The sequence below is a fragment of the Neophocaena asiaeorientalis genome, unplaced genomic scaffold, assembly GCF_003031525.2.
Source record: "Neophocaena asiaeorientalis asiaeorientalis breed wild unplaced genomic scaffold, Neophocaena_asiaeorientalis_V1.1 scaffold165, whole genome shotgun sequence".
NCBI classification, from domain to species: Eukaryota; Metazoa; Chordata; class Mammalia; order Artiodactyla; family Phocoenidae; genus Neophocaena; species Neophocaena asiaeorientalis.
In genome coordinates this window covers 2,311,329-2,331,464 of record NW_020173918.1, presented here as the reverse complement: position 1 = coordinate 2,331,464, position 20,136 = coordinate 2,311,329, and the positions used below count along the sequence as shown (strand labels likewise).

Sequence of the window (20,136 nt, the reverse complement as noted above, 5' to 3'; positions counted from 1 at the left end):
CCTGTGTTACTTCCCTTGCGAAGAAACAGAATTATGGTGAAAATTTAGGTGGAAACCATTTCATTTTTGGCTCTAAAAGAAGGGAAGCATGTGCCCAACCACCCCTGAGAAAAAGAACTTTCAGGGGCAAAGGAGCGAACAGGTAATTTAGAAGAAAAACAGAAAGTGGTCTCCGACTGCCCAGGACTTCCCTAGGAGTTGGGGGAGTTGGGGACGACTGGACGAGTAGTCTTTGTGGTTGCGGAAAAAATAAATGGAGAGCACGAAGCCTGAGGCTTCTCGGATCCTTTCCCGACCAAATTCGGGTGATTTGGTGCTGCGTATTTTAATATTTTCCCCCTTTTGTGAAGTGGAACAAACACAACTTGGGTGCACCGCGGCGGCTCAGAGCCTGCCAGCCAGGCGGGCGACCGGAGCACCAATCAGCGCGCGCCTGCGCTCTATATATACGGCGGCCCGGCCCAAGCGTAGTTCCATCGGCGACTTGCCACTTGTACCCGAGTCCTAGATCTTCAGCACTCAGCATGTCGGAGACCGCTCCTGCCGCTCCCGCCGCCGCGCCTCCTGCGGAGAAGACCCCTGTTAAGAAAAAGGCGGCCAAGAAGCCGGCCGGGGCGCGCCGGAAGGCGTCTGGGCCGCCGGTGTCCGAGCTCATCACGAAAGCTGTCGCCGCTTCCAAAGAGCGGAGCGGTGTGTCTTTGGCTGCGCTCAAGAAGGCGCTGGCAGCCGCGGGCTACGATGTGGAGAAGAATAATAGCCGCATCAAACTGGGTCTTAGGAGCCTGGTGAGTAAGGGCACTCTGGTGCAGACCAAGGGCACCGGTGCTTCCGGCTCCTTTAAGCTCAACAGGAAAGGGGCCACTGGGGAAGCCAAGCCTAAGGCTAAGAAGGCAGGTGCGGCCAAGCCCAAGAAGGCCGCTGGGGCAGCTAAGAAGCCCAAGAAAGCCACGGGTGCGGCCACCCCGAAAAAAGCCGCCAAGAAGACCCCGAAGAAGGCGAAGAAGCCAGCCGCAGCTACTGTGACCAAGAAAGTTGCCAAGAGCCCAAGGAAAGCTAAAGCTGCTAAACCCAAGAAGGCCGCCAAGAGCGCAGCTAAGGCAGCGAAGACCAAAGCCGCCAAGCCCAAGGTTGCCAAGCCCAAGAAGGCTGCACCGAAAAAGAAGTAGGTTGTTAATCGTCTGCTTCTAAAACCCAAAAAGGCTCTTTTCAGAGCCACCACTGATCTCAAAAAAAAGACCTGTATACTCCTTCCGTACTTGCTGTTTCTGTATACCTATATCCCCTTTCGCCTTTTAATCTAAATCAAGGTTGCGCAGGAGTCGTCGCAGAAGGCTGCTCACGCTACCCTAAGATGGGCAGCGAAGGCTTGGCAGGGTGACTGCTGTGAGGTTGCAGGGCCCATCCCTGTGGGTTGCTCCTTGCTCTGCGGTGCTTTTGGTTAGTCTCCTGGTCAGCAATTACAAGCGCTGTCCGGAGGCTTGCGTACTTGGGCTATCCGCCTGCCCCGCTCCACTCCTGTGAACAGCAAATATAACCACAAAGAAATCCAGCCAGTTTCTTAGTCTTAACGGGATATTCCGATTGGGCTAAGAACTCATTCAAAAGTCCCGCCCTGCTCGCGGGTTGGCTCACTTCTCCAGCCCGTAATTTTCACCCTGTATTTAATTGGATGGTGGCCGGCCTCCATCCTTAGTCTCCAATGTTTGTTTTCCTTCCGTTGAGTTAGCACTATTCGCTTGAAACAGAAATGTATCTGGTATTTCGAACATTTTCCATGTTTCGAAAGTCAAGTTGTTGGCTCTCGGGGGCGTTGGTATCATCCGATCCCGGGAGGAGGGTGGGTGCAGGCGCTCTTGCCTCGCATTCTTTTGTTAATTCCTGTGGACTGTGGCAGCAAAGGAACATTTGAAAAACTGCTACAGCGGTGGCAATGACTCTTCCACCCAGGGCAAGGCTGGACCAGGGATCTTTCTGTTCCTCGCATCGTGTAACTTTCAACAAATGTGTGACGGATTTGAGCGCATGAAAAACAACTTTTGGTCGGCCATTTTGTCCTGGCTGGCCAGTCAAGGATCCTCATTTTAGGTGGACTTTAACATCAAAAAATCGAAGATGCTTTAAACGCATTTTTGTAACATTTGTAACACCCAACATTTTCTACGCGAAGGAGAAAAAATATATTGGTAAAGTTTTGGAAATTGTGTATGTATTGGGGGGGAGGTGATGTCTCTAGTAAAGGGCTTTAGTTTTCATTAACAGTATTATATGTAGATTCTTTCATATTCATGGCATTCCTCCTGGGTAGAGAAAGTCCAGCGTCCTATTTCTATTCTGGTGGGCAGAGAATTTCTCAAGACAATTTCCCGGGTCAGGGGCTTCTGCAGACCTGCAGCTCAGTTCTTCAACCATTGCCACAAGGACGAATCTGTGAGTTGAGTTATTTCCTGCATTAGTGGTAGTGGCCATGGAGTTCATTCCTTGTCTTAGTCACTTTGTAGGAGAAACCAAGAGATCTAGTGGATAAAAAGAGTAGAATGGAGCCAAAGTGTGAAGAAAAGCAGAGATGAGAGGTGTACAGAGAGTGCTGCAAGATCTGGGTTCCTGACACCTCCTGAGTTCCTGGTTCTTTGAGCCACCTGAACTCCTGCCACCGGGGCCTCTCCACTTAGTTCAGGTTGGGTCAAGTTGCAACAACCAGGAGACCTAATAAAGACACTCCAAATATAATCACAGATAGGGCTTATAGTAATAGCACCATGTACTTCTATGTTCCCTTTCTCCTTCAAATAATTTCAGTTCCACCCATTTGCTTGATTTTCACATCAGCTCTAAGAGGCAGGGAAGGAATCAACCTAAGCAAAGAGAGTTGATTCTCTAATTTTTCTTCAAACCTCTTGTGAATGCCCTTTGGGATGTAAATTTATTGGGTTTATATACAGTTGATCCTATCATTGAATGTGTCCTGCAAATGTATTTGCATAGTTGAAACATGTCCTTTGCTTTCAAGTAAAACATTCCTCAAAAACAAATATAACCATTCTTTAGTAAGGCTTCAGGAAGAGTTCATTCACAGAGAGCTAAGTTATTGTTTAAAATCTCTAATTTTACCTAGTCTTTAGTCTTCAACAATGTTTCCTCAATTTTGTCTGTGTTCTTTAATTTTGTTCCATTCCCTCACAACTGTTCACATAGTTTACTGGCTTGGGTCTAATAAGACATTCATTCAATTCTAAAAATTAGCTAGTTTAAAGAAAAGGTCTTTGTCACGATTTTGTTTAGTTTATAAAACCTATATTTTATTTTGACATTATTAATATTATTTTCAGTATTCACTTATTATTATAAAATAATATTGACAACAGCAATAATATACTCAAATAATTGGTCAAACATGGCTGGATTAGCCAAAAGTGGCAATGAATACTGCATAAACTAAACTGACTGATAATGATGAAAATTCATGAAATGTTTGTGTACGTTGGAAGTGTACACAGAAATTAAAGGCTCCTTGTAAATGCATTATTGTAAAAAAAATTTTTTTTCTGTACATACACAGTGCTCTCATGGCTGAAAAATTAAATATTCCATTACTTCCCCTAGGCAGTGCTCTACATATCATTTCTTCTAAGCCTGAGGGAGATGTAAAAGGTAACTTTGTGGTTGAAATCCATGCCAGAGAGGGACAGGTCCAGTACAAGACGTGATTCCATCATTAGAGAATTTCAGAAGGGAACAGGGATATAGGGCACAGTGGTAACAGTAATAGTGTTGACAGCTAGCATTTCTTGAGCACTAATTTACAAGGGTGCCAAGCACTATTGTTGAACACTCTTCATTTATTTTCAAACACATTCTTGTCACAGCACCTTGAGGTAGGTGCCATTATTACTGAGGCTTGGTCACATTAAGGACATAATGAGTTAATATCTGATCAGTGAGCCAGTATAATTATCCTCCATGTATGAGCCATATAAGTAATCAAAAATTTTCTAGTAGCCACATTTTAGAAAAGTAAAGCAAGTAAAATCTATTTTAATAATATTTTAACCCACTAAAATAAAATATTTCAACAAGTCATCTAAGGTAAAAATATTAAGGAGATTTAAAGTTCTATTTTTCATACTAACTCTTTGAAATTTGGTATGTATTTTTACACCTAAGCTCATCTCAATTTGGACTAGCCATGTTTCAACCGCTCAATAGCCGCATGGCTATTGGCTACCGTCTTGAACAATAAAGATCTATAGTAAACGCTGAAAGGAACACACAAGAGAATACTTGCTCTGGAGTAGAATCTAGATGTTTCCAAGGAAATAATTATGCTGACCTGATCCTATAATTATGCTGACTCTATCTCAGAGTCCTGAGTCATCCGAGACCAGTGTTTCTCAACAGGGCACTTCCTGAGGTGTGGTATAACAGAGTGGTAGGAGGGCAAGGAAGGCCATGTGTAATTTGGAAAAGCATAGCCTGTGCTGAGAAGCAGATTTACCCTGAAGTTAATGAAACTCAAGTGTCAGACCCTGTACTTCCAAGGTCCTGGGAGGGGCCCCTGGGAGTATAGTATGTTCACTTGCCCTCATTTAAAGAATACTTTTTTTTTAAATTGCAATGTTGACAGATTTTAATCACAGCTGGTAAAAACCATTTATTTCCATTCAATCTTCTCTTCTGTTACAATTCACCTTTTGTCTGATTATGCTGGGATGTTGATGAGAATATTTGGGACTTGAGAAAATTTACTTGCATCTATATTTTGTTTGGGGTTAATGACATATATAAAGTGATGTGCAGATGTGCTTATATATATTGATAGTTCAGTTGTTGCTAGCCAGTCTGATCTAAGAGTGGCTTCAAGGAATACTCCTACTGCCCACCGATAAACTCACCTGGATTAATGGCAAGAAAATATGGGACTAGATGTCATATATCCATGTACCCAGCACTGGGAGTGAATGCATAGGGGAGAATTGAGATTTGAAATGTATAGAGCCAGAAGCTAGTCTGTGAAGAATTCTTCCAAATTTTACAATTCACATATGAAAAGCTTGACAGGATTTTCCAAATTTGAAAACAATCCTAAAAACTTGACATCACCTACAGTGCTTTGAAGCTGAAATTCTAAGTTATCAATAGAATAAAACAAATTGTGATCAACCACCCTAGAGGGAATACTGAATTCTCTTCCCACTGTCTACACTCTATAGAAAATATTACTAAACAATTTTCCTTTAAAGAGGGAATCAGAGTATGCTGTCAAAAATATAGGAAAATAAAGCATTGCAGTGTGTATTCAACTTAATGTGCTATTTTTCTGAATTTTGTGATAGCTATGGGTTTTTTTTGTAAAATTGGAATTTGTTAATTTTCTCATTATATTCAGTATGTACTTTGTAATTTTGTAGTTTTAAGTCACCGCGTTGTGTAAGCGTTAAGCCTCAGAAAACCATCTGCTCCATCAGTTACATTGTGCATCAATATGTGGAAACTTTTTGTAAAAAATTAACATTTAAGTAAATGTTCTTTGTATTACAAGGAGGCATGGGTAAAAAAAGCTCTACAGTTGGTACCCTTCAGTATCTCAAACCCCCTTGATTTTAAGATGCATAGGCAAATCTTAAAGGTTACATAAATTTAGTGGATCTCTGCTGGTGAGTACTGAGGTCAGTTCCTATTGCCTGAGCTACAATTCCAGTTTAGGTAGACCAACTGACCTTAAGACAGTATTTTAATTATCAGAGATAATTCCCTGAATACCTCTGACCCGAATAAAGGCTTACTTTGGTTTTTATGTATACTAAAATCCCTTACTTGAATTTTTACTATACGCTTTCCACTATTAGTGATTTCTAACGCCTCAGCAATCATGTCACAACCGCCTTTAAGTAAAATTGTGGGTGGCTCTTAAAAGAGCCTTTTTTCAATTAGGAAGATAACTTTCTTTAGGCTCTCTCTCCGCGGATGCGGCGGGCAAGCTGGATGTCCTTGGGCATGATAGTGACGCGCTTGGCGTGGATGGCACACAGGTTGGTGTCCTCGAAGAGCCCCACCAGGTAGGCCTCGCACGCCTCCTGCAGCGCCATCACGGCCGAGCTCTGGAAGCGCAGGTCGGTCTTGAAGTCCTGCGCGATCTCGCGCACCAGGCGCTGGAACGGCAGCTTGCGGATCAGCAGCTCCGTGGACTTCTGGTAGCGGCGGATCTCGCGCAGTGCCACCGTGCCGGGCCGGTAGCGGTGCGGCTTCTTCACGCCGCCCGTGGCCGGCGCGCTCTTCCGGGCCGCCTTGGTGGCTAGCTGTTTGCGCGGCGCCTTGCCGCCGGTGGACTTGCGAGCGGTCTGCTTAGTGCGAGCCATAACGAGCGACTGACCACACACCCACTGGCCTGTTGCAAGCTTAGGCAGTTGTCTTTAAATATAGTTAGAAGCATTCTGATTGGTCTTGTAGTTTTTCAAAAGTACCGCGCGATGAAACCATTGGCTGAAAGGTGACCGGGAAGGATAATTAATTACTAGAGAATCTGATTGGATGAATTACTTTACCACGCATTCCCGGTGCCCTTTTTGCCTCTGGGATCTGAAGGAATTTTCATACGTTCTATTTCATCCTGCCGCCAACTACAGGGTACATAACGAGACACTTAAGGACCATGTTAACTTCCGATTCAGCTGATGAGTTCCCCTGATATTCTCAATATTCTCAGCGTGTCAATATTGACACGCTCGCGGGTTGTCAATACAGCTGGTCCACACACTAAACTGAGTACAATTGTTTTTTCTCCCCCAGACAGCTGGGTTAGGTTTAAATAAATCTCGAACCGCCAGGACTGCCACTTTCTCTGGTCATCACAGCTCCCCTAACCCTGAGTTTTTCTTTTGTGAAACTACATGACAGTGTCACTGGGTGGATGATTCAAAAAATCAGATGTAGAGACCGATTTGATGACAGATACACACTGGACTGCAACCAAACTTTCGTCAGAAAAAAATAGATTTTGCTTAAATTTACAACCTTGAAAGCCCGAACAGGTTTATTACTGGCAAAAGGAAAATTTCTTTGCTTTTTGTTATTCTCAAGCCCGAGCGATGCTTCTGCCTCCTCTTTAGAAACGCTTTTGTTGACTACGGAAGTTTCACCCGGCACGCACTAAAATAATGCTTGTGGGAAGTCCAGTTTCCCTGGAAGTCAGTGTTTTGACGTCACTTTGTCTTTTACAAAACAGAGATAGATACCTGGCTACCAGCTTTTTAAATGAAAATGTAGATGGCTCTGAAAAGAACCTCTAGACAGTTTATAAAAAAGAATTTCGTGTTTTGTCTAGGCTTTACTTGCCCTTGGTCTGGCGGTGACTCTCAGTCTTCTTGGGCAACAGCACAGCCTGGATGTTGGGCAGAACGCCGCCCTGAGCGATGGTGACTTTACCGAGCAGCTTGTTGAACTCCTCCTCATTACAGATGGCCAGCTGCAGTTGGCGCGGAATGACCCGCGTCTTGTCGCGGGTCGGGCTGCCCGCCAGCTCCAAAATCTCGGCCGTCAGGTACACGGGGGCCCCGACACCGACCCGTTTGGAGTAATTGCCCTTACGGAGCAACCAGTGTACGCGGCCTACTGGGAACTGCAAACCAGCTGGAGAAGATCGAGTTTTAGCTTTAGCTCGAATCTTGCCTACTTATTCACCACGTCCAGACGTAATTACCTTATACAATTTAACAACAAACATTGTGAGCGAAAGGAATAAACGCTGGATGACATATGAACAAATCATTTTACAGACAGTACAGGGATGCCCCAGCAAGCTATCCGATTGGTCAAAAGTATGCTGTTTTTCTATCCAATAGAAAAACAAATTGTGTATCCTTCATTTGCATAAACCACGCCCCTCCCGCCCTTAGTGAACCTGTACTACTCTTATCCAATCAAAAGTGAGGCTTCTTCATTGTTCATTTGCGTTGAACGACTATAAATACATGGGTTCTGAACTCTTCACACTACTAGTTTTAGTTGTGGAGAAGGCGATTTAACGTTTACTACAGCTCTTCGGAAGAACTATGCCAGAGCCATCTAAATCTGCTCCGGCCCCTAAAAAGGGTTCTAAGAAGACCATCACTAAGGCGCAGAAGAAAGACGGGAAGAAACGCAAGCGTAGTCGTAAAGAGAGCTACTCCATTTACGTATACAAAGTTTTGAAGCAGGTCCATCCAGACACCGGCATCTCATCCAAGGCCATGGGTATCATGAACTCGTTCGTCAACGACATCTTTGAGCGCATCGCGGGTGAGGCGTCGCGCTTGGCGCATTACAACAAGCGCTCCACGATCACATCTAGGGAGATCCAGACGGCTGTGCGCCTACTGCTCCCTGGGGAGCTGGCCAAGCATGCTGTTTCCGAGGGCACTAAGGCCGTTACCAAGTACACCAGCTCCAAGTAAGTGCTTGTATAGGCACTTAATCCAAAGGCTCTTTTCAGAGCCACCCACCTTGTCGAAGAAGAGCTGAAACTTCCGTTTTTTTGATGATGAATGCAATTCTCTACTGGTTACATTTACTTTAAGGTTTTTTTTCCCTTGGTGTTGATAGTTGAAGCAGTTTTGGAGCCAGAGCCCCAAGCGACTTGGAAGGTTTATCGGCTTTAAAACACGAGTTACTGTGTCGCATTACCCAAAAAAACTCATCTTTTCCCCAAGGATTAAACTTCCAGATGCTTATTAAGCTGTTGGAAGTGTTCACTCCTTTCTACAAAGCCTCCTGAAATTTCTAATGGTGATGGGAATGTCCCTCCTTGGTAAGGAAGCGGTTAGGGGATTTCAGTCCCGACGGAACAGAGGGCAGGTAGTGGCATTTTCTCCGGGAGCCTGAACTCCCCTGGGATTGTAGAAACAGTACGCAAAATTGTTGTTCCTTTAACAAGCTGTGGGCACTTCTATAGGGTACTACCTCAAGCTCTCTTCACATGGTTGAAGTGAGATTTTCTAATTTCGCGTTAGAATTGTTTACTGATGGCAACAGCCAATATAAAGCCGTTGCAATTTTTCTTTCATTCCTGAAATCTGGGCTCCCGTTTCTTGGGTCACTTACCGTTCAGGGATGCCACTAGAAGAACTTGAAAGGGTGGCACTCCAGCTCGAGGAGGGACAAAGGATTTGAATTTCCCGCCCTCCCCATCTGGTGTCACCTCGTCGCAGACCGGGAGGGCCCCAGTTGGAGAGGAAAATGTGCTGATTTTTCTTGGAAACCTTTTTCAAAATACCCGCGACTCCAAAAATAATCCCGATAGGAAGGGCCTTGGTTGAGGAAAAGGAGTCAGTTACGGCTGGGCTAGGCCTGGGGCTGGGGGAGGGGAAAGAGCCGGGAAAAGGGGCAGCAGTTGACTGCCTATTAAAAAGGTTGGGAAAAGTCTTTTCCTTTGGTTTATGAGCACCGTAGGTAGGTGACATACAACAGTGTGTCTGGATGAAGAAGTAAAACTTGAAGTAGAATTTCTCAAAAAGGACCACTTTTAAAAGAAAATTTAAATTTAAATGATCTTTTCCCAGCTCCCACACAAATCAGCTGACCGCTATATGAGCATTTATCTCAGCGTACAGAAAACATAGTTGTGAAAGAGAAGCTTGTCTTAGAAGTTAAAATTTTTGTTTTTTAGATTATAACTACCCCCCCACCCCGTAAAAAAAAACATTGAACTCAAGCTGCAGTTTAAGAATCACCCCCTGGAGGAGTGAGATCTGGGAAATAATATCTCAGCCTCTTCAAAATGATGTCCTGAGATAAGAATTATTTTTTCCCCATCTTGTCTTTCATAATATTTGCCTACTTGCTTGTTTCTATCTTCTCTCCTCTCTCCCGCTTCTTCCTAATAGTTGATATTTTACCTAAAACTATACCCTTAAATAAGAAGCCCAAACCAAAACCTGGGTCCCCTAAACTCAAAGCTAGGCCCTTTTGACATCTATACTGATACCTGGCTGATCTTTAACAAGCAAAAAGGAAATTAAAAATCAGATTCCTGGACTCAGGGCTAGACTCCAAAACTATGTGGGGAATTGTGAGAAGCCAGAAATAAAATTCATACGTCTCCCCAGCTGATTCCGATGAGGCACCAACTTTGCTCATTTAAGTGTTTTTATGATGGCTGGTTTAGAATCCTAGTTGGAGAATTCTAACATATGTGTCTCTTGGTCTTAATATATATTATCTTTATTCACTCAAATGGAGGCTTTGGTATGACAGTGATCTTTTTTTAAAATAAACTTAGCCTGGGCATTTTGGGTATTGTTATGAGACTCTAGATCTTATTTAAATTTATGGTTTTAAGAGACCTCCCCCTCCTTCCCAGCCCCCTTCCCGCCTGGGGTAGAAAGAGGGGCACTGCCTCATTGTCAGGTGGGAGTGGCATCCAAGTTTCTTGCTCAGCCTGTTTGACAGGGAAGAGGGGCCTCATTATTGCTGGGTAGGGGGGTGGAAGTCCAGGATCCCCATGTGGCCTCTGTAGGAGGGGGAACAATTTTCTTCGGTTGGTCTAATAATTAAACTTATATGGCAGTGATGGGTTTCAGGGCAGGCCTTCCCAAGATGTGCCACTTTGGCATGCAGAGAATTTAGAGCTGAAAGCAATCAAGGCCCAAAAGATGCAAGAAGAAACTCTGACCTTCCCCCTAAATGCCTAAAAGAATTTTAGATACAGAACCTGTTCCAGGAAGGCAGGTCTCACCCTAGATAACTACAGTATAATTTGAACGAGGTGTGCAGACAGGGGGGAACCTAGCAAAGACTGTTCATTAAAATTTTTTTCTGGGTGCCATTGTTTCTGTTTGGCCCAGCAAACATTTGTTCACAAAACATTTTCTTTTTTTCATCTTCCTGTGGATTGCCTTCCTACCCTTTGAAGTCCCAAGCCCGTAACCTCTTCTCTCAGATGGCATAAGCCTCAACTGCCTAATTTGTCCTTGGGTCTCACTTTTCTTACTGTGTCCGACCCACAAATGAAATGAAATTTAACTTTTTCCTGTTAATTTGTCTCATGTCAATTTAATTCTTAGACCAGCCAGAAGAACCTAGAAGGGTAGAGGAAAATTTTTTCCTCCCCAGCGACCCCAAGGGCACACCATGCCATCACCTAGAACACTCTGGCACTATTTATTTATGTTGAATAAATGCTAAATGTACATCTCTTTCGAGTTGTTAACCCTTCTAATTCACAGTGATTACTCTTCTCCATGTGCTCTTATAATATTTATTGCTTAAAACCTTCAGTTTTGGATGCAAAAAATGCTGTACTATTTAAACTTCAGGTATACAACCCCCCAGCTCCCCGCCCCCTGCCCTTTTCTAAAGAGAGTATGAAGTCTTCAAGGCAGCATCTGAGATACCTTTTTACATCTGCATCACGGGTTTTGAAACATTTCAGACACTTGGGCCAGTGTTGATGTATACTGCTGTTGTCCATGGTGAAGATAATAATAAATAATAAAAAGGAAGTGAATATTGTTAAGAGAAAACGTCATAGGAGTCAAAAGACTTGAGAGAAGGTAAAAAAGAAACAGGAAATGAGCATCTTTACTCTCCTGCTTGATTGCCTGGATCAAAATATCGTTCTCTGACCGAGTTGGTTTAGAAGTAATTTTCTCACACCCAGGCTCTTGTTCCTTTTACCATCCTGTTAGTTAGTAGACTTTTAGGCTGGAGTCCTCAAAAATTCCTGTAATAGTAATCCGCCTCCATCTGGGCCCCATGTATTACTATTTCATGGACCATTAAAAGAAAAAACGGCAAGATCTCCCTCGGTAATTTATCTTAATTTTATATTCCTCAACATGAGATCGTAAGACCAAACACCCTGTAGTAATATTAATATAGTTTTAGAGTAATATACTGTAATCTCATTTTGAGTATTTATGTGCTGTAGTGTGTTTGTTCTCTCTCATTTCTTAGGAGTCCTTATGTGCTGCAAAATTTTCACTCTAACTGCAAGAAGTTCAGTACGCTATGGAGAATGATGGAGGAGTTTTCTAAAGTAATTAGAATCTTGTGTGTGGCAGCCAAGTGAGAAAAGAGGGAGGGTAGGAAGGTTGAGAGTAGCACTGCGGAACGACGACAAAGTTTTTCAGACAGGAGTTTGTTGTCCTTGGTCCCATTAACCTTGGCAAAGGCAAACAAACTGGGTCTCTCAGTTTCGCAATCTCTAAAATGAGGACGGTACTCACTCTACATACCTCCCAGGTGATCCTGGAAGGCTTCATAGGCAAGCTATGAATGAAACGGAAGACTTGCTGGATCATCCAGTTCTTGCCTTCAGTTTTCATTGTTCAGATAGTTTAAGACTTGGGCCGGGACAAAAAATTTTTTGTTCCCTCTTCTCCCTCTTTCCTGTCAAAAGAGTTAAAGAGTTAGAAGAGTTAAAGTAACACTGGGCATAGAAGTACCTACCTCTTAAATATTGTTTCTAAATTGTGCTGCGTTTATTCCTTTCCAAAAATCATGAGTCACAATTTCAATAGCAAAAGGTCAGAACAATAAGAATAATCACTCCTGCTTCTGATTGCATTTAAGAACAGTGCTTTGAAAAAACCAAATAGACTCCATTATTAACAGTATTAAAAGCCCACCAGACTGTAAGAGATTGGAGCAAACAGAAAACTCACACTAGACGGAAGCCTTGTATGCAAATGAAGGATGCAGGTTCTGATTTCCCATTGGTTCTTAAATAGTAGCCAATGGGAGAATAGCACAAGCCTACCTCTGGTTAGTATAAATATTGCTCTCGCCGCTGTGTTGTTTATTGTTTGCTTTTTATTTTGAAGGCTTTTAAGTTGAGGTCTGTTAGTTATGTCTGGTCGTGGTAAACAGGGTGGTAAGGCTCGTGCTAAGGCTAAGACCCGCTCCTCGCGAGCTGGGCTCCAGTTCCCTGTAGGCCGGGTGCACCGCCTGCTCCGCAAGGGTAACTACTCCGAGCGTGTCGGTGCCGGGGCGCCGGTGTACTTGGCGGCGGTGCTGGAGTACCTAACGGCTGAGATCCTGGAGCTGGCGGGCAACGCGGCCCGCGATAACAAGAAGACGCGCATCATTCCGCGCCACCTGCAGCTGGCCATCCGCAACGACGAGGAGCTTAACAAGTTGCTGGGGCGCGTGACCATAGCTCAGGGCGGTGTCCTGCCCAACATCCAGGCGGTACTGCTCCCCAAAAAGACTGAGAGCCACCACAAGGCCAAGGGCAAGTAAAGTGTTTATTACTTTTGCACGGCAATTTTGCTTTTCATTATCCAAAAGAAAAAAAAAGGCAACTTACAAAGGCTCTTATCAGAGCCACCCACCTTTTTCGTTTAAAGAGCTGTCATGCTTTTCAGTTCTGCCCATATGAGGGTTGTGACATCAGGTGAAAAATCACAGCTCATAAGTGAGTGTCCCGAGGGAAGTCAGTAGAGAGTATGTGCGAAATGACTGAGGAAAGCCACACGAGTTTAAATTGACCGGATTAACTACAGGTGAATCAGTTTATAGTCAAACTACTATCCTCTTTGTTCCAGCGGTGACTTTTGTAAAGTTTTTCGCACTGGAGTGAGGAAAGTATACTCACTTTCAGTATAGTGAAAAGCGCTGTATCTAAAATTAACCTTCAACATTTTTTGTTGACTCGAACACCCCAAACCTCTGCATCTATTCAACGTTATAAAAACATTACACATTTCCTGAAGGGATTGAGTAAATTACAGATCCTTGGTACTTAGCGCTCGTGTCAGAAACATCTTCCTGACTCCACAATGTTTGTGCCAGACTCTGGAAAATCTGAGTATCATTTTAGATGGCAGCCCATCTAATTTTTCTAAGCACTTCCAAAATATCTTTGGTGATTGTACTTTAAAAAAAAGAAAAAAGAGGGTTTCCCTGGTGGCGCAGTGGTTGAGAGTCCGCCTGCCGATGCAGGGGACACGGGTTCGTGCCCCGATCCGCCAGGATCCCACATGCCGCGGAGCGGCTGGGCCCGTGAGCCATCGCCGCTGAGCCTGCGCGTCCGGAGCCTGTGCTCCGCAACGGGAGAGGCCACAACAGTGAGAAGCCCGAGTACCGGAAAAAAAAAAAAAAAAAATTACACAAAAAATCAATCCGTTGGCGGTGCCCGCGTTGCTTTGTGTAACTTTGCTGTACGTTCTGGAAGCGAAAGCGTAAATAAAATGACATCAGGGCGTCGGAGTCGCTATAGTTAAAGGGCAGGGTTTAGGGTTCATTCACCAACCCGAAAGCAGTTCTTAATTCTTCCGGGGCCAGGCACAGAAATGGACCAATCAGAGGAGGGCGCGGGTACTTTCGAATGTTCTTGGGTCCAATAGTTGGTGGCCTGGCTGTATAAAAGAAGGACGGCTGAGTGCTTTTCCTTGGCATTTGGGAGAACACTCGTCGTGAGGTTTATGTCATGGCTCGCACTAAGCAGACCGCTCGCAAGTCTACCGGCGGCAAGGCGCCGCGCAAGCAGTTGGCCACTAAGGCAGCCCGGAAGAGCGCACCGGCCACGGGCGGCGTGAAGAAGCCGCATCGCTACCGGCCCGGCACGGTGGCCCTGCGCGAGATCCGCCGCTACCAGAAGTCCACAGAGCTGCTGATCCGTAAGCTGCCGTTCCAGCGCCTGGTGCGCGAGATCGCGCAGGACTTCAAGACCGACCTGCGCTTCCAGAGCTCGGCCGTGATGGCGCTGCAGGAGGCGTGCGAGGCCTATCTGGTGGGGCTTTTTGAGGACACCAACCTGTGTGCTATCCACGCCAAGCGCGTCACTATCATGCCCAAGGACATCCAGCTTGCCCGTCGCATCCGTGGTGAAAGGGCGTAAACTTGTTTTTCCATTAAGTGCCAATCTTAGACCCAAAGGCTCTTTTCAGAGCCACCTACAACTTCATTTTGAAGAGCTGTACCGTGAGGAAGTAAAATTATCCCCTTAACAAGGGTGGGTTAGGGTAGAATTCTTCCCGTCCCAACTCCTTCTGCCACAGCCAGACATTCCTGGAGTTGTGAGGTGAGGGTCTAACCATATTTCCTTAACAGGTAGCCATCCAAGCATAGTTTATCAAACCTTATTTAATTATGGCCCTGCTTGTAAATACTCCAGTTGATTGTATTGCTTTATCTCACATTGCTTTTGTCTCTTCTAGGGCTATGTACCATGGTATGCTATGCTGTACAATTTTTTCACAGTTCTTTGCTGTAGTTGTTAACTCAAATATAGGACTTTAGCCATTTGACTCGGTGATCTTGCTTTTACGTTTTTTCGGCTTGGGGGTTCAGTACTGGGTGAAAAGTGACACATGGGATAGTGACCAAATGTGAGAAGAAAAATAACCATTTTATTGTGTAGCTTTTACACTATATTTTACAAACTATAAAATACGGAATGCTGAAAAACATGGCAGCCACCAATTCTGAAGGCTTTGCTTCAGTTTTTTCCATACCCTATTCCTAGTAGTCTGCCTACCTCTGAGATGAGAATTGATTCACCTTGCTCAAATAATTTGCCCAACTCCCACCTAAAACAAAACCCACAAGATACACAGTAATGGGTGTTGTTGTTCACTTGGATTTATTTACATTTCAGGGTTTCAATAAAAACTTTTGGTTTACAAAATAATGTATTTTTTTTAATGACAAAGATATTTCTCTCTGTATATTGTTTTATTTTAACATTTTATTTTTTCCAGACTAGTATAAGCCTTTGCCTGGCACAGATCTTTGTTACCCGTATAAGAGGTCTGTCAGAGGCACCAATGCCCTTGGCTTAAACCAAGGTGATTTTGCCCCTCAGCTTTTGGCCCCTGCTGAAGTCCAGGTATCTTGGTTTTTCTTGTTTATTGCTGTGCTGGCTCTTATGTACACTGTTTGACTTTTTCCTTTAATATTTTATGTATCTTGGGGAAAGTGTTTTATGTACAGGGCCTGATACGATAGCCTTTAAAAAGTAAAAGTGCCCATTGCTCTCTGAGGATCAGATAGGCAGGGGACAATGGCTGGGACCGGCTGATCCTTCCCCTTCCTAGCCAAGGAACATGGATTTGGTCTTCATTTACTTGAGCCCCTCAACAGAACAACTGTGCAGTATCTAGGGAAAAAAGGTTGACACAGTCTTACAATTCATAACCTTGTTAATTTTTCTAGGGTATACTCTGCAAGCTGGCAGCATCTGGATGCTAGCTTACCCGGGTTCGTATCCCAGCTTTACTACTTCATGTGTCATCTTAGACAAATCAATTTCTCCACCATCAGAAAAAATGGGGGTAACACTACCCACTTCGTAGGGTTGTTATTAGAATAATATGCATCAAGTTTGGGACACATAGCATCATATAAATGCATTAATTTTCCTGAACTGTGCATCATTTTCTCTCATACTCTAGGATTTTTCGAAATTTGAAATAAAGACAAACTTTAGCTTCTAAATTTCCTTTTTACTTGGCATTACTTACTTGCATAGATTCTGCTCAGTTTAGAAATAAAATTCAGACATTTTAAAATCAAACGTGGAAGAAAATCAAATTTGTGAAAGAAAATTTACTGAACACTTTGAGCAGGGGGATGGTGCCAGCATTTTAATATCATTGCATTAAGCATCTATTATTTTATATTAGGGGAGTGACTAAGGTCAGGCTGAAGACAAAAGGGGGTGTTTAATGTACAGATTGTATCTTTTAAATGGCTGCTGCAAGGTCTTCAGTCAGAAAGGGTTTTTCTTACCCAGGCCCACAGAGTGATGTTACACCACAGGTTGAAGTTTACAGCTAATGCTCTTGGAGTCTAGAATGAGTTTTGGTTTGTTATAAAGTCTCTCAAAGGAAAGGAGGAGGAAGTCAAGGTCAGGGTAAATCTTTCAGACTTAAAAATTTAGTAGTAGCCTTTCCAGTTGTCCCAGTAGAAGTGAGTTACTGCTCAATGAGTGTTTTCAAGAGATTTAACACAATAGTGGGAAACTGGTAAGGAGATTTGAACAGCACCCCAGGCTTGGCTGCAGGAAAGCTAGAAGCCTGAGATTGTCAGTGTACCTTGGGAGAGGTCCCAAAGGAACATATTTGGACCCACCATGTTTAACATGTCGTATGAAAGACAAAACAATGCTTTGATACTTTGTGCTTTATTAGATGCTGTGATTTAAAAAAAAACAATCCTCATGAGTAAATGCATATTTGTGTGATTGATACTGTGTTAGGAGTAAAGATGAGACCTCAGGGCAATATCTCAAGTCCAGGAAGATTCTTTAAGAAATAATACCAACCGAAAACAAGTCACGTTTATATAGGACTTCATGGGCCAATCTCTGTTCCAATGCTTTGCTTACGATAGCTAAATTAAATCTTCACTAGAGTTCCATCAGTGTTATCATTACCCAGTTTTACAGATAAAGAAAACAAAGGCAAGGTTAAAGGTCACACAGCTGTAGGGAAGGAAAAATAATTTTCCCTCTGTGAGACCCCTGAAATAAAAGACAGATTAACAAGAGAAAAACAAAACGGAAGCCCTCATGTATATGTGGGAGATACCCAGGGAAAAATGAGTAACTCCTCAAGGTGGCTTAAAATTCAGACTTAAACACCATCTTAATAGGGAAGAGGGGTTGGGGGGTGGTGTGTATATAGGCCTCTTAGGGGAGAGTAAATAATTTTTAGGAAAGATGATTGGGCCCTTAGAAGAATAGATGGGAGAGGTATGACAGGATAAAATAAAATTATGTTTAAGGCAGGACAAGAAAATTTCTAAACATAAAATTTTCTCTCTGCTTATTTGGGCCCCTACCCCTCTTTAGGGTGCAATGTGCACATTACAGATTGACCAGACTTCCTTAGAAGACACAGGAATGCCTGCTTCGTTGAAAAGAGCAATTTTCTCCTGGTTCCAGCCAGGTAACTCCTTAGGGGATAACATTCCTTTCTCAGTCCTGTAAGGGATTGTGATGCCCCACTACTCACGAAGGTCTGGACTATGTAGATTCAATATGTAACTTTGATATATGATTCTTTGTCTCAAAAACTTATATAACTGTGCTTTGACCTCTGACAAGCAGAACAGTCCTCAGAGTGTTCTGAAAGACTGTCTCCCAGGTTATAATCCTCAGGTTGGCTCTAATAAAATCCTCTATTTCTTTCTTAGATTGACAATTAATTTTTGTGGACAATAGTTTGTGCCAAGGTTTGTCTGGGTGTGGTGTCAATTTTTAGTGTCCTTTCCTCAGAAAAGTGTCACTCTTCCCTAGTTAATGAAACTCCTTGGGAAGGGATTTATGACAGTTGAGTTCCTTTTGGAGGATCTGTCTTTAGGCAGATAATGGGAGTTCAGAGAAATCTTCCCTCTGCATTTGCTGTTCTGCTACAGCTCAAAATAATCAACATACCTATAAGGGAGGGAAAATAACTTTCCTTCTACCCTTCTAAGTTCTTGGCTGAGAACCGCTGTATAAAAGGTAGATTAACAAGAGAAAAGCAAACAGAAGCTTAATAACATGTATACCTAACGTAGGCTTGAGAAACACCTAGAAAAACTGAGTAAACTCCCAATATTGACCCAAGCCACCACCTTAAATACCATCTTCAGCTAAGAAGTGGGTGGGAGCCAGTTATGAGAGGTTACCAGAAAAAGGAACAACGAGGGTAAGTTTGTTATACAGAATTAATTCTAGTGCCTCCTCATTGATGAGATTCTCTAGTGATTTAGTCATCCTTCTCTTCCTGGTACAGAGAAAAAGACACAATTTAAAATTCCCTTTATAAATGTAAATGTCCCTTACAAAAGAGTAAATTCTACTGTTTTTAGAAATGTTTTTGTGTATGGTGTTTTTAAAAAAATAATCAACTCAAAAATACTCCTTCTGCCAAAGAAGCATATGGGAGCGGGGGAATGGGGAGTCATATTCTGCTACCCTTAGCAACTAACAATCACTTCCTCCTGAATGAGAAAGTACAGTATTTGCCATAAAGTACTGTATAAGCCTCCACTAGAATTCTCAGCCGAAGAAATAAACAGCCTCAGATGCAGAGCAAAGGGAGCAAAACAATCCAGAGTTTAAAAGTGAACCTCTTTACTAGCTTCTCTCTCCCACATAGTCATTGGATCACTGCCGAGAGGGGCGGAGCCAAAGGGGCGCTGTCAGTGCCTCTTCCCGCCTGCGCTTTCAGTTCTCAACGAGGTCCGACTCTAGCTTATAATTACTCTTGACCAAGCAGTAACCTGTTGCATCCTGTACGTTTGCGGTAATTTAGACAATCATGTCTGGACGCGGCAAAGGCGGCAAGGGTCTGGGTAAGGGAGGCGCTAAGCGCCACCGCAAGGTTCTGCGCGACAACATCCAGGGCATCACCAAGCCAGCTATCCGTCGCCTGGCCCGGCGTGGCGGTGTGAAGCGCATCTCCGGCCTCATCTACGAAGAGACCCGCGGGGTGTTGAAGGTATTCCTGGAGAACGTGATCCGGGACGCCGTCACCTACACCGAGCACGCCAAGCGCAAGACTGTCACCGCCATGGACGTGGTCTACGCGCTCAAGCGCCAGGGACGCACTCTTTATGGCTTCGGGGGCTAAAGTCTCATTCTATACATTTTTTTTTAAAGGCCCTTTTCAGGGCCGCCCACCTCCGCTCAGGAAGAGCTGTACGCGACTTCCGTGTTCAAAACCTATCTGTTGGAAAAAAAGTTCTGTTTTAAGGCTAACGTGGCCTTATCTACAGGCCAAACGGTTCGCTTTCACTGCCGGTGTCCATCAGCCAATCTTTGGGTACCTGCTAAGAGTAGGGGTACCTTTGCCTAATCAGGCTGCAAGGGCTCGCTTGTGGGTGGGGCTAACACTGGACTAAGGAAAGCTAATGAGAGGGGTCTGGAAGTCCCGGTAACCTCAATGAAGGACTTATGGCCCGGCGTCCCCGGCTTTTTCTAGTGGGAGGGATCCTGCCTACCCCACATCGTCTGTAAAAGGAGCGACAACTGCCAGCCGGAGTTTCGTCGAGGAGGCGGTTTCTTTCTTGGGAAGCGGGCATTACTGAGTCGCCGCCGATCTTGTTTTTGGTCCTGGGAGGGTTCAGTAAATATTTGTACAAATTGCCAGAACCTGCGAGGGTGCCGCTTCGCTCACGAGAAGTCAGAAGCCGGATCAATTAAAATGCATTGCGAGCAATACGCCAGCTGGT

The 20,136-nt window shown here is 43.9% G+C and overlaps 5 protein-coding genes across 5 annotated transcripts; all 5 read left to right on the top strand.

The window, feature by feature from the left end:
- Nucleotides 1-481: 481 nt before the first annotated feature.
- H1-2 (H1.2 linker histone, cluster member) lies at nucleotides 482-3,519 on the top strand. The gene has a single exon (XM_024752004.1). It carries the CDS (start codon nucleotides 525-527, stop codon nucleotides 1,164-1,166), a length of 642 nt encoding a protein of 213 aa, XP_024607772.1. The 5' UTR covers nucleotides 482-524; the 3' UTR covers nucleotides 1,167-3,519.
- A 4,344-nt stretch (nucleotides 3,520-7,863) lies between these two features.
- On the top strand, nucleotides 7,864-8,765 carry LOC112404164 (histone H2B type 1-B-like). The gene has a single exon (XM_024752015.1). It carries the CDS (start codon nucleotides 8,046-8,048, stop codon nucleotides 8,424-8,426), a length of 381 nt encoding a protein of 126 aa, XP_024607783.1. The 5' UTR covers nucleotides 7,864-8,045; the 3' UTR covers nucleotides 8,427-8,765.
- Nucleotides 8,766-8,837: 72 nt separating this feature from the next.
- LOC112404157 (histone H2A type 1-B/E) lies at nucleotides 8,838-13,245 on the top strand. Its single transcript, XM_024752009.1, has one exon. The coding sequence runs from the start codon at nucleotides 12,820-12,822 to the stop codon at nucleotides 13,210-13,212; it is 393 nt and encodes a 130-aa protein (XP_024607777.1). The 5' UTR covers nucleotides 8,838-12,819; the 3' UTR covers nucleotides 13,213-13,245.
- Nucleotides 13,246-14,015: 770 nt separating this feature from the next.
- LOC112404154 (histone H3.1) lies at nucleotides 14,016-15,566 on the top strand. Its single transcript, XM_024752006.1, has one exon. It carries the CDS (start codon nucleotides 14,402-14,404, stop codon nucleotides 14,810-14,812), a length of 411 nt encoding a protein of 136 aa, XP_024607774.1. The 5' UTR covers nucleotides 14,016-14,401; the 3' UTR covers nucleotides 14,813-15,566.
- Nucleotides 15,567-19,223: 3,657 nt separating this feature from the next.
- Nucleotides 19,224-19,558, top strand: H4C2 (H4 clustered histone 2). Its single transcript, XM_024752019.1, has one exon. The coding sequence runs from the start codon at nucleotides 19,224-19,226 to the stop codon at nucleotides 19,533-19,535; it is 312 nt and encodes a 103-aa protein (XP_024607787.1). The 3' UTR covers nucleotides 19,536-19,558.
- The last annotated feature ends 578 nt before the right edge of the window (nucleotides 19,559-20,136 follow it).

Excerpts from the sequence above, each read along its gene's own strand:
- H1-2 (XM_024752004.1), top strand. The coding sequence starts at position 525 with ATGTCGGAGACCGCTCCTGCCGCTCCCGCCGCCGCGCCTCCTGCGGAG.
- LOC112404154 (XM_024752006.1), top strand. The coding sequence starts at position 14,402 with ATGGCTCGCACTAAGCAGACCGCTCGCAAGTCTACCGGCGGCAAGGCG.
- LOC112404157 (XM_024752009.1), top strand. The coding sequence starts at position 12,820 with ATGTCTGGTCGTGGTAAACAGGGTGGTAAGGCTCGTGCTAAGGCTAAG.
- LOC112404164 (XM_024752015.1), top strand. The coding sequence starts at position 8,046 with ATGCCAGAGCCATCTAAATCTGCTCCGGCCCCTAAAAAGGGTTCTAAG.
- H4C2 (XM_024752019.1), top strand. The coding sequence starts at position 19,224 with ATGTCTGGACGCGGCAAAGGCGGCAAGGGTCTGGGTAAGGGAGGCGCT.